The following is a 16,646-nucleotide window of genomic DNA, read 5'->3' on the forward strand; positions in this document are numbered from 1 at the left end:
TATTAATGTGAACTTTGTTAACTAGAAACCGAAATAATTTTTTTTTAAGAAAAATCTGAACCTGATTCATTTCTTATTTTTTGATATCTTATGGAGAAGTCTTTTAGCATTTATATCTGCTCTCAAAACCAATTTTAAGTATCTACCATATTTGTCAACCCAAAACAAAGGATTGAGCTGTTAGGAAAAAGGTGCGTAGCTGATTAATCCAATATATTCATTTTAATGTGTATACGTGGAGGTCATATTTCATGTTATGCTTTAATGTCTAAATTTTTTCTACTTAGTTATGTTTAATTATTTTAGGACCTCATAACATTGAAGATGAAGTACATGAACAAGTTCAGTCAATTGATGAAACAGTATACTCAGAACATGGTATGAATTAAAATATGTTTCATGTATTACTAAAATGATGGTTAACTACATAAAACGACTTGAATATTATTTTAAAATTTAAGTATTAATTGAGTGGGCTTTTAAAAGTTATTAGAGGACAAGTGTTTTAAACACTGAGCTAGTTTTATTTTCCCCCATTTTATTGTTAAGAGAATAAACAAATGGAGACCAATGATGGTGTGACCAATAATGCATCAAGAACAAATAACATTAGCAACAGGAGGAGGGAAATAGAAGAGAACCAGGCAAACTGTAATAGGCTCTCTGGGAACTGTTTTCAACCTTCAAATTATACTGACTGCTTGGGTGGCCACCAGAGCAAAAAGAAACTTTTAATTACATCGATCATATTACTAGAGAAGATGCGAACATGCTGTTTACTTAGAGAATGTAAAGCATTTGGCTAGCTCTTACATCTAAAAAGTTTAAGTTCTGTATGGAGAATATTAAATGGTACTCTAGAAACCAATGTTTTCAGATTTGCTAAGACTGTTTCTTGACTCATGTTGATAAAAACACGGAACCCCCAAAGGGTTTCCCAGGTGGCTCTGTGGTAAAGAACCCACCTGCCAATGCAGGAGACTTAAGAGCTGCAGGTTTGATACCTGGGTAGGAAAGACCCCTGGAGGAGTGCATGGCAACCCACTCCAATATTCTTGCCTGGAGAATCCCACAGACAGGGAAGCCTGGGGGCTACAGTCCATGGGGTCTCAAAGAGTCAGACACGACTGAAGCGACTTTGCACATACACACCACACTAAAATGTAACAGAAGGGGTTTGAAGAGAGCAGAAAACACGGTGTCCTGATACTTCTAGTGTGTTGGTGTGAGCTGAAGGTGGCCCTAAAGCAAAAAAATTATGTTGCCTAAAAACAAACAATTCCCTATCATTTAAACTGGGCTTTTGAAGGCCGGCTAAGTATCTTAGTCCATCTTGTGTATTTTGCGGTTAAGTGTAAAGCATCCATCAAGCTCCATCTGTGCTCCACTGGGGAGACCAGCTTTGGCTGAGTTTGAGGGTTTTGCCCTTGGCTAGTAGGGGTCTAGGAGCCTGTGTCCTTTTAGTACCATTTCTTCTCAGCCAGAAGAGCTACTTCACCTGTCTGTGTGAGCAAACACAGGCTTTCCTTTCCTACATCTTTTTTTTTAATTTCAACTTTAACCTAAGCCAAGGATGATGCAATCTCAGTACATGGTTGATTTCAATATGATGAGGTAAGTGCTGTGATAGTGAAATACATGATGCTATGTGGAACTTACTCAGACTTTGGGGTCACCAGGGGCTTCCTGGAGGAAATGACTTTTTGATTTAGGAGCTGGAGGATGGTGCAATGCTTCACCAGTCAAAGGTTGTTAGCAAAGTTTTAAGTAAAGGGCATGGCATGTCTGAAAGTCCAGGGACCAAAAGGATCTGAACACAGGTGGAGAGATGAGGGGGCGGGATGTTTTTACTTGATGCTAAGCAAAGAGTCGGACAGGACTGAGTGACTGAACTGAACTGAACTGAAGAGGAGTTGAAACCACTGGAGGGTGTGAAGGAGTGTTGTGTATTCTGTCTGCAGCGTGAAAAATGAGGTGGAGGAATTGTCAGTAGGAATATGGGACAGGGAGGTTGGACTGGGGATCTGAGTGAGTCAAGATGGTTGATCAAAGTAAATTTCAGCCAAGGTTGGGGGAGAAGGAAGTGGAGGGCATGGTGGACATCTGGGTGGATGCAGGAAGCCAGACACTGGAGGAAAGAAGCCAGTCTACCACTTGGATTCCTTGAATCTCTTCTTTGTCAAGACTTTCTCCTTAGAAAACCACAGACCATGGCTTTAAATACTACTTCTGAATATATATCTGCAGCCCTGATCTCTCATCTAAGCTCCTGGATTTATCTAGCTGAATAACTAACTAGAGATAAGATAACTATTCTTATCTCTATATGCATGTTTTATGGATATCTCAGACTCAAAGTGTTCCTAAAACTGAATTCTTGATTCCTCTCCATCTCACAGCTCCACCGAAAAAAATGTTTTATTCCAGTCTTTTATATTCTAGTTAGTGGTCTCTTTATCCATTCAGTTGCCAAAGCTAAAATCCTGGGAGTTTTCCTTGATTTCTTTCTCCTTTTCCCCTCTCATGCATAATCCATCAGCAAGTCCCTTCAGCTTTGCCTCCAAAATGTATTCTGACTTCTGCAGTGTCAGTACCACCATCCTCTCTTCCATCCACTTGGGCCTTTGCTTCCATCTTTGCTCCTCTGCACCCAGTGTTTGATGTGGCCAAGCCTACTGTGGGCCTGATCTCTCTCCCCTTGATCACTTTTCTCGAGCCTAGTTGGCCTTCTCTCTTTTCTCTGTAATCGCCAGGCCTGTCTCTGCCCTAGGACTTTGGACTTGTTCTGTCTTTGTGTGTGTGTTCCAGTCTTCACATCTTATCAGGCCACACTTGCCTCCTTGACACTGTCTCTAACGTAGACTCTGTTCTCATCCTTCTGTGTTATAATTGTCGCGTTCTGGTCCTGCAGTTATTTTTATTAGCTGTATGGCTTTAGTACAGTTCTTCAAGCCCTTTACTGTTGGATAATTGCTCCCTCATAGATTCGGGGCGGCAGTTGCAGAGGGCATTGGCCGTGCCTCTGGTGAGGCCTCGTGAGCTCTCAGGAGACAGTTTTCCTCATTGCAGGCTGTCCCTGGGTCATGGAGACGCTCAGACGGTGTATGGAGCTCCTGCTGAAAACAGGGGCTTCTGTTGAATAGATGGCCGAGAGAGCTCAGCCCTGCACATGTAAAACCTGTAAAATTACACTGAATAAGTAAGTAAATAAGGAACATGACTAGAAGAAAAAAGGAGTCGTACAGTTAGTGACAGGAAAAATTGATTGGTGCACTGAGAAGCAGAAAATCTGAAATGAGAAACAAGATAGGAGGCTGTAAAGAGAAGACCGAAAACAGTGTCAACATAAAAGGGCCTAATGGCCCAGTTAACACCTGAGAGCATCACTGGGCCACACCAAGTGACTGAAGTGACTAAGAACTCATCAAGTAAAGTGACTAAGAACACCATTCTGCAGTTTGAGGGGAAAGTTCAGTAGCAGTAGAAATTGTATTATTGTTACCACTGTGGTGACGATGATGGTAAAAATATTAACAGCAGCTGCACAGCAACAATAAAATTTACATATTATAGTGAAAGTGAAAGTCGCTCAGTCATGTCAGACTCTTTGCGACCCCATGGACTATATAGTCCATGGAATTTTCTGGGCCAGAATACTGGAGAGAGTAGCCTTTCCCTTCTCCAGGGGATCTTCCCAACCCAGGGATCAAACCCGGGTCTCCTGCATTGCAGGCAGTTCTTTACCAGCTGAGCCACCAGGGAAGCCCAAGAATATTGGAGTGGGTAGCCTTTCCCTTCTCCAGGGGATCTTCCCAACCCAGGAATCAAACTGGGGTCTCCTGGTTTGTAGGCAGATTCTTTACCAACTGAGCTCTCAGGGAAGCCCTTATTTATTATGGGTAAGGCATTTTTCTAAGCCCTTCAGTCCTCATAACAATGCTATGAGTAGGTATTCTTATTATTCCTTTTTTCAGAAGAGAAATCTTAGACCCAAAGTAGTTAAGTTACTGGCCCAGGGTCACACACGCTGGTACAGGTGGACCTAGATGGTCTGATTCCTTGAGTGGTACTGCACTGCACACCGTTGTCTGGCTCACTTGAGTTCTCTGGTTAGAATGATATATGTGGAACATCCTCTGCATGAGGCCATGTCAAGGTACTACTGGGAGGATGTCTCAGACCACAATGACAAGCGAACCCACGCTATGATGGAGTCACACAGCATGTCCAACATCTACACAAGGGAAGAGAAATGGTTGAGTATATCATGCCAGTCTCACAACAGAAAATGAGCATCTTGACATAACTTAAAGGGTAAACACAGGAACCTTTAGCAGCAAAGAATAATGCATCTGACCTAATGCTGATGACCTCACATATGGTTTAGCCGGTGGTCAGTTGTTCTTTGCAATAGAACATTTACACAAAGTTGTCTAAAACTGTTAAGTGGAATTTTAAGTCGATTCTCAACGGAAGATCACAAGGTGACCTTTTCTATGATCTGGCAATCATTGAAGAGGCAAACGTAGTAAGAATTCTGAATTTATTTATTCACTTATTAAATGTGGATTGAGAACTTCTCATGGCTAATCATAGCCCCAGGTGCTGGGCAGACGGAGCCAGTAAAATAGGTGAGGTCTCATCCTTGGTGAATTTAAGTTCTAGTGAAAGAAGACCTGTTGCCCCCTCAGGTGAACTAGCCTTTGGCCAGAGAGAGGACAGAGCTTTGGCGTGTGCAGTGGCCCGGAGGAGGGGCAGGGTGTGCCCAGCAGCTGCAGCGGGTACGTGCAGCCTTGCAGATGGGCCGTTGGTGTTTGTGTTGGCTGCTGCCAGGGGCCCTTGGCATAGACCTGTGTCACTTTGTTCATTATTGTTGTTCAAGGAGAGAACCTGCACCAGGAACCAGAAGGACCAGCAGAAGAACTGCAACCCGAAGACCATGTCTTTGTAGGAAGTGATGCAGATGACAGATATGAACCCATGGGACCTGGAGCCGTTCATGAAGGTAGAACACTTTTGTTTTTGGTTTCTGAATAAAGCACAATGAGTCATTTGTAATTAGAATTGTTTTTTAAAACCAATATTTAACTTTTATCGAAAGTTTTTTTCTTTAACTTGAAGCTAGAAACTTCAATAAAATGAGTCTTTTCCCTAAAATAAATAAATGTCCCAATTTTTAAATTCAAAGCACAGTAGGAGGAATTCTGAGAATTTATGCATTTCTTATAGGATATAAGTGAAATCCTTCAGGACAATTACTGGACTCTCCATCCTGGAATGCCATTTGTTATAAGAAATTCAAGCAACTGATGAAATATTGACCTTAATAATCTACCAAAGGTCTTGTTCTAAAATGAACTCTGTGAATACAATGGGTAGAATACAATTTGTAACCTAGGCATTGGCAAACCTTTTTTTTTTTCTTTGGTAAATGGCCAGCTGGTCATTATTTTAGGCTTTGCAGACCATAAAACCTCTATTGCAACTTCTCAGTTCTGCTGCCATGGGGTAGAAACAGCCCTGGAAAATGCCCAGTTGAGTAAGTGTGGCTATGTTCCAGTGAAATTTTATTTGGAAAATCAGGAAGCAGGCCCAATGTAGTCTACATATGGACCAGACTTCATATTGACTGGTTTGCATGTATCAATATTTTAAATTAAATGCTAGCTATTTAAGTATCACTTGAGTCATTCACTTTGTGTTGTTTGCATTAGGCCAGTTAGAATGGTAGCTATTCACGACTGACATATAGAAAACTTTTCATTCATATACTTATTGCTCTGTTCTAATATGAGGCTGCCGTGGTTATTTAGAGCCCTGCTAAATTAAGTCCACATCCTTCGTTCTTTTGGGGTCTGTTCTCTGTACTCTTCTTAAAGCAGTCCTTTGAGACATTAAAGAATTCTTAAATGATTTTAAGCCACAAGTTTGTACTCTGCTTTTTGTTATTTGAAAATATACAAATTGTATATCATATTATACTTAAAATGAGTATGAAGGAAACATTATTTTTTAAGAGAGATGTTTTATCTGTAAAGAGTGATGCAAGAGGGACTTCCTGGTAGTTCAGTGGTTAAGAATCCACCTGCCAATGCAAGAGAGACAGGTTCAATCCCTGGATTGGGAAGATCCCACATGCTCCAGAGCAACTAAGCTCATGCACCACAATTACTGAAGCCTGCGCTCTGGAGCCCGAGAGCCACAACTGCGGAAGGCCTTGTGCCCTAGAGCCTGTGCTCTGCAACCAGAGGAGCCACCGCAGTGGGAAGCCCATGCACCACAACTAGAGTAGCCCCTACTCGCTGCAATTCGAGAGAGCCTGCAGACAGCAACGAAGACCCAGTGCAGCCAAAAATTTAAAAAAGAGTGGTAGAAGAAAACAAGCCTATGCTGAAACTAGGTCATGGGGTGGTTGATGACACCCAGTATGAAGCAAGCGGTTACACAACACACCCCACCCACCGTGTAGTAATCCTCAGTCTGTAGCACTCATGTAACAACACAGCACTGCTGGCTGCAGAGGGTCTAGACTGGAGGTGCCTGGCAGGTTTCAAGGTTTAGCTCAGCCTAAGCTGAGTTCAGAGCAGTAGACAGAACAGTGAGAAACAGGCAGTAGATCAGATCCACAGCGCTAGTAAAGGTAGGAGGGTCTGGAGCCATAGCATCCTAGATTCAGAGAGAAAACCTCTTATGAATAAGATCCACTAAGACAGGCTAATGTCCCATTACACTGCTTCTGATCCTGGCTGCATTTCAGCATCCCCTGTGGGGCCTTTAAAAGAATTCCAGTGGCCCACCCTGGTCAAAGTGAATTGGAGTGTTTGGGATGTGGGGCCCCCAAAATGGGGGATTGTAAAAGCTCCTCGGGGGTATATAAGTGCCGCCAGGTTTGAGCACAGGTGTGATTGGGCTGTTTACTGTCTCCTGGGCCTTACTTCACATCCCGCTCTGCTGTGTCTGAACGGGATGTCTGTGCTTAGAGCCAGTGGGAATCAGGCAGAGCTCATGGGACTTGTCCAGGCCATGCAAGAACTGAGTGAATAGGTAGCCTCCAGACAATGCTGTTGGTAAATGGTTGCAGGGACTATTTTAAAGCATAAACCTTATGAGGAATTATTGTAGATCTACTTCTTACAATAATATAATGGGGAACTACTTGAGAAGCAAACCTCTCCTAATTTATGAGTAAATGTATTTCCAAAAGCTTATGTTCATGCCTGTTGTTGAGAGCAGATAGTACACTTTTCCATAGAAATAACATTGTAAGTGATGGTTTGGTTTCCATACCAACCTACAGAATTGTATCTGATGCATAATTTGGGAGGAAAATTTAAGTTCAAAATGCTTTTCAACATGTGTATGATCTCACTTGTGTTGTGCATTAAAAATACACATTTACAGACTAGCTTTTGAACTTTAGACCTTCTGATATCATAAATATCATGATTTCTATGGGAAAACATTTCTGAGTAGGAATGCTGATGAAATGATTTCATCATTTCCCAGGAATCTCTTGCTCCTTCCCATCTTTGGCCAGGATAACTAAGGAAGATTGACAGTCAATATTCTAGATGATGCTTATATAACATGTTTGAATTAAGACACTCAAATAATCAGAAACACAAGGAATTTGATATTTTTGAGGTTAGGAGTTATAGATCAAGGGTAGGCAGAAACACTTCTAAAAAATTCATAAATTGAGGAAACTTTATTTTCTGACCTAGTTTTTAATTGGGACATAGATTCAGTTTGAACATAAAAGTTGCTTGTTATGAGTCTTCAGAAATTAAAATACTTATGTCCATATGGCTGTTAAATTAACAGAGGTCTTGTGAGTGGCAGCACTTGGCCATCAGGGGTATGTAGATGAAGGTATCAGCACATTGACCTTTCAGCTCCCCAAACATCTAAGTCCTTGGTTCTCCCTTTGTGTTTCCTTATAGAGACTGTACTTTTGCTTCCGAAAATGGCAGGACATGTCTAGAAAATAGATCAGCAAAGGGGGTTGTGATGTGGACACAGGCTTTGTCACTGTGTTGTGAGAACAGTCATGTCCAACTCTTTATGGCCCCATGGACTAGTTCGCCAGGCTCCTCTGTCCATGGAATTTTCCAGGCAAGAATACTGGAGCGGACTGCCATTTCCTATTTCAGAGGGTCTTCCTGATCCAGAGATTGAACCCTCCATCTCTTGCATCTCCTGCATTGGCAGGCAGATTCTTTGCCACAGTCACCACTTGGGAAGCCCAAGTCTTTACTCTGACTAAATCACCCTCCGTTTTTAGCTCAAGTTACCGTGTTTGTCATCTTTGTGGGGTTGTTAAGTGGATCCTATGAGAAAAATATGTGAGGCATTTCTAATGTAGTTCTAGTGAAAGATATTTAGCAGACATTTATTGATATTTTCATGTTTTGTTTTAATACCTATTTGCTTTCAAAATAAAATCAATGATAAACATTCATACATAATATACATATAAAATATATAAATATACCATTTATTAAGGTAGTAATCTTTATTTAATGTTATTATTTTCAGAAACTGAAGATAGCTACCATATAGAAGAGACAGGTAAGATTTTAATTTGGTATTATTCTATTTTAATTACTGTTTTCCTATAAAAGAAAGAGATAAAATGATTATTATTTATTAATTATTATACTTTATATCAAATATCACATAATACATAATAAATTATTATTATTATATAGTGTTATACCACAATTATATATCTATGTTTGTATGTACACATATATATATATTTATGTCTATATCTACATATAGATACATGTATATATGAATATAATTTTGTGCTTTTGAAGTCTACTTCCTGAAGATAAATTCCCAGGAGTGGAATTATTAAGTCAAAAGGTACTGTGGGAGTTTGGGATTAGCAGATATAAACTGCTGTGTATAGAATGGATGAACAACAAGGTCCTGCTGTATAGCTCAGGGGACTATATTTAATATCCTGTGATAAACCATTGTGGGAAAAATATAAATAAGAACATATATTTATATATATATGTATACTGAATCACTTTGCTGTATAGCAGAAATTAACACAACATTATAAACCTTGTATACCTCAAGAAAAATAAATAGAAAAAAAAATTTTTAAAGAAGATAATTGAAAAAAAAAGATGCTGTAGAATTGCATGTTTTGTAGTCCTAAATTACCAAGTCAGTGAATGGTCAGAGTTGTGTCTCATCTCATATCATGTGTCCCCAGAAAGTATGGCCACACTGGAGATGAACGTACCATCTTTCAGTAAGCCTGTGTTGGCCAGTTTTTCTCCCAGGGTCGTAATAGACCCCTCTTTCTATGGGATTATGTCATATTGTTGGCTGGCATTTAGGATCTATGTCGTTTCAACAGTAGGTGTCTGTAAACATGAGAATTACATTGTACTCTGGGGGTGCTCAGGTGTTGAGTCCAAGTGAGTGGCTAGGAATATGGGTCCTCACTCAGGCTCTCTTGGTCAGGTGCCTGCTGTGTGCCTGGGAGGAGGGCTCACCTGCACTGCTCTGTGTGTCTGCCTCATTTTTTGTTCTGTGAATGTCATTGAATTTTCATTAACTAAATGATAATATATCTCCATGATTTTGTGGTTCAGTTACATTGATGATGGAAACTTTCTTATTCATCTTTGTATTTGGCATTTAGCACAAGTTAGTACCTGTTTGTTTTGTGAATGAATGTAAGTGTGAGCATCATTTTGATTTGATTTCTGTCTCCACTAGAAATTGTGCTTTTCCTGTTTTAAATATCAAGCATAATCCTTTTCTGAGACATATTTGTCATTTCCTAATTGTTTCCTAATTTATAGCTTCACCAGCCTACAGTCAAGATATGGAAGACATGATATATGAGCAGGAAAATCCAGGTCTGTAATGTATGTTTCTGTTTCAGGCAGTGACCAAGGTCGTTTCCACCCAGGGTTAATGATTCACTTTGATTCAAAATAGAGATCTCTTTATAATACTTGAGTCATTTTTGGGTGCCCAGGTATTATACAAATTTCTGAATATAGTTGAATATTACATGGAGAAATGGGGAAAAAGGAGATGTTTTTCAGATCACTGTTGGGATTTTGTAAATATTAATAGAATACTGGCAAGAATATTTGGGAATGAATGAGGCAGTGTGATATAGTGGAGCCAGATTTGGTGAAAATTCTAATTCTGCTCCTTCCTATCTTTGTGACTTGAGAGGAAATTATGGCCTGTTATTCAGCTTAAATTTTATTAAATAGTGATAATCATATCTATCTTACACAATTGTGAGAATTAGAGTTAATTTGTAAATATTCTAGAGTAGTGTCTAGCAATGTGCGTGTTTTTCCATGTTTGGCAAAGGTGTATGTTTTTTTCTTTTTAGATTCCAGTGAACCAGTAGTAGTAGATGATGCTGAAAGAACGTACCAAGAAACAGGTACTTGATGAATGTTTTCATTAGATTTTAAACATTACTTCCTGCTCTATGGTTGCAATGTTCTGTTAACATGATGATTTTTCTTTTGATGGGTCAAAGATAATTTTAACGCCAAATATAGGATTTTTTGCTTTGCGTAGATTGTTCAAAAAGACTTTCAGGCTTTCATATTTCATCTCATCTACCACCACCTTATAATAAAACGGGATATTAATTCCTATTGTTTCTTCTGCATGTCTTGCTTTATGCCACTTTGAGAAATTTTTATGAAAATAATTTACCTGTCCTTTCCTATGATTGTTTTTGGGCAGAGGCCTTTCTCACTGATTGTGCAGTCATTAAATATTTAAAGGAACAGAATTCTGTATTGGAGATTTAGTTGTGCTTTTTAGCTAAAATGACTAAAAAGTAATAACTCAAGTAATACTTATTTTGGTTTTATTCTCTTTTTTGCAGATGATGTCACCTACCGAGACTATGATGAACAAGGTTTGAAAATGCTTCTTAACGTTAAGCTACCTACTTGTTTTTAAAATCTACTCAGAGTTTGACTGTAAAGTATGGAGAGTGATACTTTGAGCTACAAATACCATAACTTACCAGCCCAATCAATTGGTAGTTTTCAGAGTTTACTTTGGGAGATGGTTATCCATTCCAGTGGTTCTACCATTGCTTTAGGAAGCAGTTACAAATTTTTCAGGAAAATTTAATCTTACTGCTTTATTGTTGTGGCTCTTTTTAAATTAAATATAAGTCCTGTGCTTGAAGACTACTTTGAAGTGAAGTGAAGTGAAAGTTGCTCAGTTGTGTCCGACTCTTTGCAACCCCATGGACTGTATCCATGGAATTCTCTAGGTCAGAATACTGGAGTGGGTAGCCTTCCCTTCTCCAGGGGATCTTTCCAGAGTAGGTGTCGAACCCAAGTCTCCTGCATCACAGATGGTTCTTTACCAGCTGAGCCACAAGGGAAGCCCAAGAATACTGGAGTGGGTAGCCTATCCCTTCTCCAGAGGATCTTTCTGACCCAGGAATCGAACCAGAGCCTCCTACAATTGCAGGAGGATTGTTTACCAACGGAGCTATCAGGGAAGTGAAGACTAGTCAGAGTTTAACTACTCTAGTTGCTTCTGCAAATTAATTTCATTAAATAAAGATGACTGCTCTCCATGGAGAAAGGTATGGAAGAACTCCATTCTGGGCTTAAAGCAGCATAGAGAAAATGGTTCTGGCATCAGGTTCTGATTTAGGCAATTGCAGCTACTCTTGTTGCCCCAGCACTTCCCATGCTGTTTTCGTTAAACTTCCTGAAGTAGGTTATGTTTTCACTACTCCCCAGATGAGAGAAGTAAGGTTCAGAGAATGTAAGTAATTTTGCATACGTTCATTTGACTAAGAAATGATAGAGCCAGCCACGGATCCTTCTTGTTTCAATATCTTCAAAGATGACTCCATAGAAGGAAAGAAGCCATTTGAGAATAACTTTCTGTGAAACAAGAAGGATGAAGAGATGTGTAGGTCTTGAGTCGGATGTGGAGGACTTCCTATGTGCTGGATGGTTTTAGGGCTTGAAGCTCAAATATGAATATGAAGTTTCTACTTTCAAAAAAAAACTTGTGGTCTCATGTTAGCTGATGAATTTCAAGTGAAGAAAATTAGAAAGAGCTATGTATAGATCCAGTATGCTAATTTATTAAACATGTGATTTTAAGATTTGCGCTACCAAGATCACCATCCACAGGTCCTAATGGGATGCCATGAGAAGAATCCTAGAGTCTATCTCTAGAGACTAATATTTTTTATAATAAATTAAATAACTTGGCCACTATGAATGCATTTAGGTTTTCTTTTCCATTTTGAATTTAAAGGAGAAAAGAGGAATTTGGAATTTAAAAATTGCACACAGAAGTAGGATTTGAGATAGTGTTCTAATTTCTGCCAGTCATTACTGTGTTTTTCCAAATACGCTGGTAAGAACGTGTTCCAAATGCAAGTTGCAGACTAGATCTAGAGAATTTTAAAATCAAATTTAAAAGAAGTATGCTGCTGCTGCTAAGTCACTTCAGTCGTGTCCGACTCTGTGTGACCCCATAGACGGAAGCCCACCAGGCTCCGCCGTCCCTGGGATTCTCCAGGCAAGAACACTGGAATGGGTTGCCATTTCCTTCTCCAATGTGTGAAAGTGAAAAGTGAAAGTAAAGTCGCTCAGTCGTGTCCGACCCTGAGCGACCCCACGGACTGCAGCCTACCAGGCTCCTCCATCCATGGGATTTTCTAGGCAAGAGTACTGGAGTGGCTTGCCATTGCCTTCTCTGAAAAGAAGTATAAAATTAGATAAAATGCTAAGTAAGATGTTGTGAAAGTAAAGATATCTTCATAGGCAGAATATTATAATAAATATAATTGAAAATGTTGACAAGGTACAAATATGACCTGAGGTGTTGGGAACCACATCCACTGTTAGAGTGCTTTTTCTAAGACAGATGGGACTGGAAAACAGGTTTGGGGCCAGAAGGTCATGAGCAGTCTGTTCATGCGGGTAGTGCCTGCTGAGCCATCCAAGGGGAGAGATCAAATTAGCTGATGGATGGTATTTGGATCATAGAAGAGAATTCTATTCACAACTGAGTCTGAGAATCTTCGGAATATGCATCATGATTGAATCCAAAGACTGAAGTAGTTTAAGAGAGGGGAGAGAGCTAGATGAGAGGAGGCGCTGTGGCTGCACCCTGATGAAAGGCAGCCTTCAATGCCTGCTAAGAAAAAGGTGAAATGATGAAGATCAAGGAGAAAGGAGAGAATCAAAGGAGAGGATGGTTGCCCTGGAGTCCAAGGATGAGAGCATTTGTTAGGGAAGGAGCTGCCAGGAGACCTGATTCAATAAAGGCCGGAAGTGTCCACGTGGGTAGTCTTAGAGGAGTCTTTTCAGGGATGTGGTCAGCACTGGAAGACAGACTGAAGTGAGTTGAGGAGAGGCAGTGAGAAAACAGCATGTGCAGATGACTCTGAAGAAATTAGATTGTGAAATGGAGGAGAGAAAGGATAAAGACAATCTTAATGGAAGAGAATCTAAATATATATATATAATATATATACACTCACAAACACACATGTATATGTATAACTGAGTGACTTTGCTATCCACCTGAGCCGTTGTAAATCAACTATACTTCAATAAAAAAGAAAAGCATACAAAATAAATAAACGAATGAAAATAAAAATGACAGCAGCAACAAAAAGAAAGGGCTTGTTTGTTTTTCAGTTGATAGAAGAGCATATTAAAATGGGACCCAGTTCAGGGTGACAGAGTGAGCAAGTATTCACTGTTAGTTTGTCTTTCAAACACCATCAGAAGGATAGAAAAGCATTTATTAAAAACTGTCCCTCACTCTACCCAAGCAGTGGGCATAGTATCTAAAAGATAATAAATGCTTGATATTTTTCTTTATTGAATGATCAAGGGGAATACATTTGTAACTGTGCTAGGAATATAACACAGTTTGCTTTTAGGGTACGAGGACATTTGAGGCATTTTGGAAGATGGGAAAAGCAGGAATCAGGCTAACTAGGGAAGCTATGAACTAGCCGGACTCGAGGGGAGATGGTGGCAGAGACAAGAGCCTAAGCAGTGGAGCAGAGAGAGGTGAGCCCTGGGCTGTGGTTAAGGTAGTGGATTAAGACCTGCCTGCTGAGTCCTCATCTCAGGGGCTAGAGGCAGGGCCATTTGCCCCAGGTGGAACATCTGAGCATCACTTACTCTGCAAAGTAGAGAATCTGCCAGGTCTGGGATCCAGAGTGAAGAGAAAACAGAGCTGTGGGTAACTCAGAACCTCCACTATAGTCAGAAAGGATAAAAGAGGAATTCAGCAGCACCCCGGGGTAAACAGAGTATGGGATCCTGTTAACAAGTGATTTGGGAGAAACTAATTTTCCCCATTTTGCAAGAAGGAAGCATATATAATTGTTCCTCTGGCTAGAAGAGGCTACTCTGCAATTTGAATCTAGGCCTGTTTCACCCCAGAACCAAACTCTTGCCCACTGTACTCTGTAAACTGCCATTTACTAGTAAGGAAGTCTCACAGGTTCAAGAATAAACTAGACTTTGAACTGTATGGCCGCTCTTGTGTTTTAATGAGATGCTGGGCTAAAGGAGTATTTTTTCTGTGTATTTTGTAGTGTACGAGCCATTGCAAAATGAAGGGACAGAAAGTTCAGGTAAGGTATTGAGCTTCCTGCAAGTCAGCTCCCCTTGCATTTGTTAAAACAAGTAGAACTTGTGGAACAAAGATAGTTATAGTCAGAAATGCAAGACATGCTTAAGTCCCTAAGGAATGGGATCATGTTGATATGTTTATCCTGTTTATGGTGCAAGGTTTATGTCAGCAGAGATAATGCCAACCTATTTTTAAAATCAATTGATTTTTAAATATTTGTTTTTTGACTGCACCAGGACTTAGTTGCGGCATGCGGGATCTAGTTCCCTGACCAGGGATTGAACCCCGGGCCCCCCTGTGTTGGGAGTTCAGAGCCTTAGACGCTGGACCACTGAAGACATCCCCAGCCTATTGATGTATTCTTTGATTATAATTTAGAAATTAAAGTTGATATTCTAACAAATCTCTCTATAAGAAACCCCAATCTAAAAAGAGTCAAATTTAGGTCTCCAAACAAATATATTAATTTAAAGAACTTGTGAAAGTGAGTTAATGTAAGATATGCTTATTTTTTTTTTTAGATAATGCTGTAGACAATTCAAACACAATTTTAGAAGGTAAGTTAATTTTATAGAAATTTGTTTACTTTTTATATTAAAGTTATATTCATTTATTCAACAAGCATTTATCATGCACTTACTATTTGCTGTCTTTACAGTGCTCAGGGGCTCGGAGGATGAGAGTGAATAAGAGAGTTAGAATTCTGTTTTCACTGGGGGCTGGCACTCTAGTGACCAATGAGATGATAAAGTGAAGATTATGAGAAAGGCAGTGATGGAGATGAAATCAGGATTGTATAGTAGAAAGTATCATATCAGGGTGAGGAGGGCTGCCCTAAGTAGGAGGAGGTGGTGTCAGGAGAAGGTGTTATCCATGGGCAGAAGTGGGTTGAAAGTTGTGTCCTTTCAGCTGGAGAAAATATGTATGATGCTTCTTTTTCCTTTTATCTAAAATATTTTCAACTGTTTTGAGCATTCTTACAAGTAGAAGCAAATTAATGCAAGAAGAAAAATGATTAAAATAGCTGCATAAATATTTTGAGTTTTAGAAAACGCTAATAAAATATTTTTTTGACCAAAGCCTGTTACACAAAATCTTGAACAAAAGGAAAGATAACAACTTTATTTCTTGATAGTGTCTCAATTAAGGTATTTCCTGCCCACCCACTGTGTTGTTAGGGATGAAGATACTAACATGTGATGTAATTTTATGGAGCGAATCAGATCAGTATATCATTATACCATTGGGTGGTGAGGCTTACAGTTTCTTTAGTTGTAAGTGGGTTGATGTCTACAGAAAAAGACTAGATATTATAATTCATATCCATATTTTTGGCTAGTTTTAGAATAAGTTACCTTGAGCATTATTTTTCAAAAACGAGTTTATTAAGGACAGTGATACATTTTAAAGATTCTATTTGAATTTAACTTTTTGTATTGTTAACAAGAAGCAGCAGCAACAAGAAACAAGATGCTTTAAATATCTTTCAACAGCTTTCCTATTCCTATCAAGTCTGATGCAAAATTGTGGTGAAAACTTGGGCTTTGGTTCATATCTCCTTTGCCAGACAGTAAGTTTTGAGGTTAGTCAGTTAGGCAGATAATGTTTTAAAGCCTGTGGTTCAGGACAGTTGAGAAATATACAAACTTTTACAAAATTATAGCTCATTTTTCTTTATTGTGTTGGTGCAAAAACCTAATGCTTTATGATAAATTGCAATCAAACGCCCAGTCTGTAAAAATAATCATGCCAACTTAAAGATCTGTAATCTTGAAACACTGGACAGCAATCTGTAATGGAGTGTTTTTTTATTTATTTTATTATTTATTTATTATTTCAGAACTGCATGTGCCCCCTGCAGAGGAACAGCAAGAAGTACCACCAGGTATGGCATTTCAAGTATTTCCTTTTTCTTTTTTATTGAATTTAAAGGATGCTATATGAAAAAAACTCTATGGAGAGTAGAATTCCTGAGAGAAGAGGATTAATTATACCTATCC

The 16,646-nt window shown here is 39.3% G+C and overlaps 1 protein-coding gene across 8 annotated transcripts in view; it reads left to right on the forward strand.

Moving 5' to 3' along the window:
• ASPH (aspartate beta-hydroxylase) overlaps positions 1 to 16,646 on the forward strand; it is a 183,100-nt gene that overhangs the window by 62,301 nt on the left and 104,153 nt on the right. For 4 of the 8 annotated variants that reach the window (XM_088844454.1, XM_055432548.2, XM_055432549.2 and 1 more), the window contains 10 exons: positions 307 to 378; positions 4,692 to 4,781; positions 4,883 to 5,005; positions 8,539 to 8,571; positions 9,831 to 9,887; positions 10,382 to 10,435; positions 10,892 to 10,924; positions 14,609 to 14,647; positions 15,168 to 15,203; positions 16,487 to 16,531. In XM_088844454.1, the coding sequence (XP_088700580.1) occupies positions 307 to 378; positions 4,692 to 4,781; positions 4,883 to 5,005; positions 8,539 to 8,571; positions 9,831 to 9,887; positions 10,382 to 10,435; positions 10,892 to 10,924; positions 14,609 to 14,647; positions 15,168 to 15,203; positions 16,487 to 16,531 (582 nt within the window). The remainder of the gene's footprint in view (positions 1 to 306; positions 379 to 4,691; positions 4,782 to 4,882; positions 5,006 to 8,538; positions 8,572 to 9,830; positions 9,888 to 10,381; positions 10,436 to 10,891; positions 10,925 to 14,608; positions 14,648 to 15,167; positions 15,204 to 16,486; positions 16,532 to 16,646) is intronic. The other 4 variants (XM_055432551.2, XM_088844455.1, XM_055432550.2 and 1 more) reach the window with 3 other exon arrangements.

Source organism: Moschus berezovskii, chromosome 16 (assembly GCF_049115385.1).
Source record: "Moschus berezovskii isolate FMDL1 chromosome 16, NW_MosBer_1.0, whole genome shotgun sequence".
In the NCBI taxonomy this organism is placed as follows: domain Eukaryota; kingdom Metazoa; phylum Chordata; class Mammalia; order Artiodactyla; family Moschidae; genus Moschus; species Moschus berezovskii.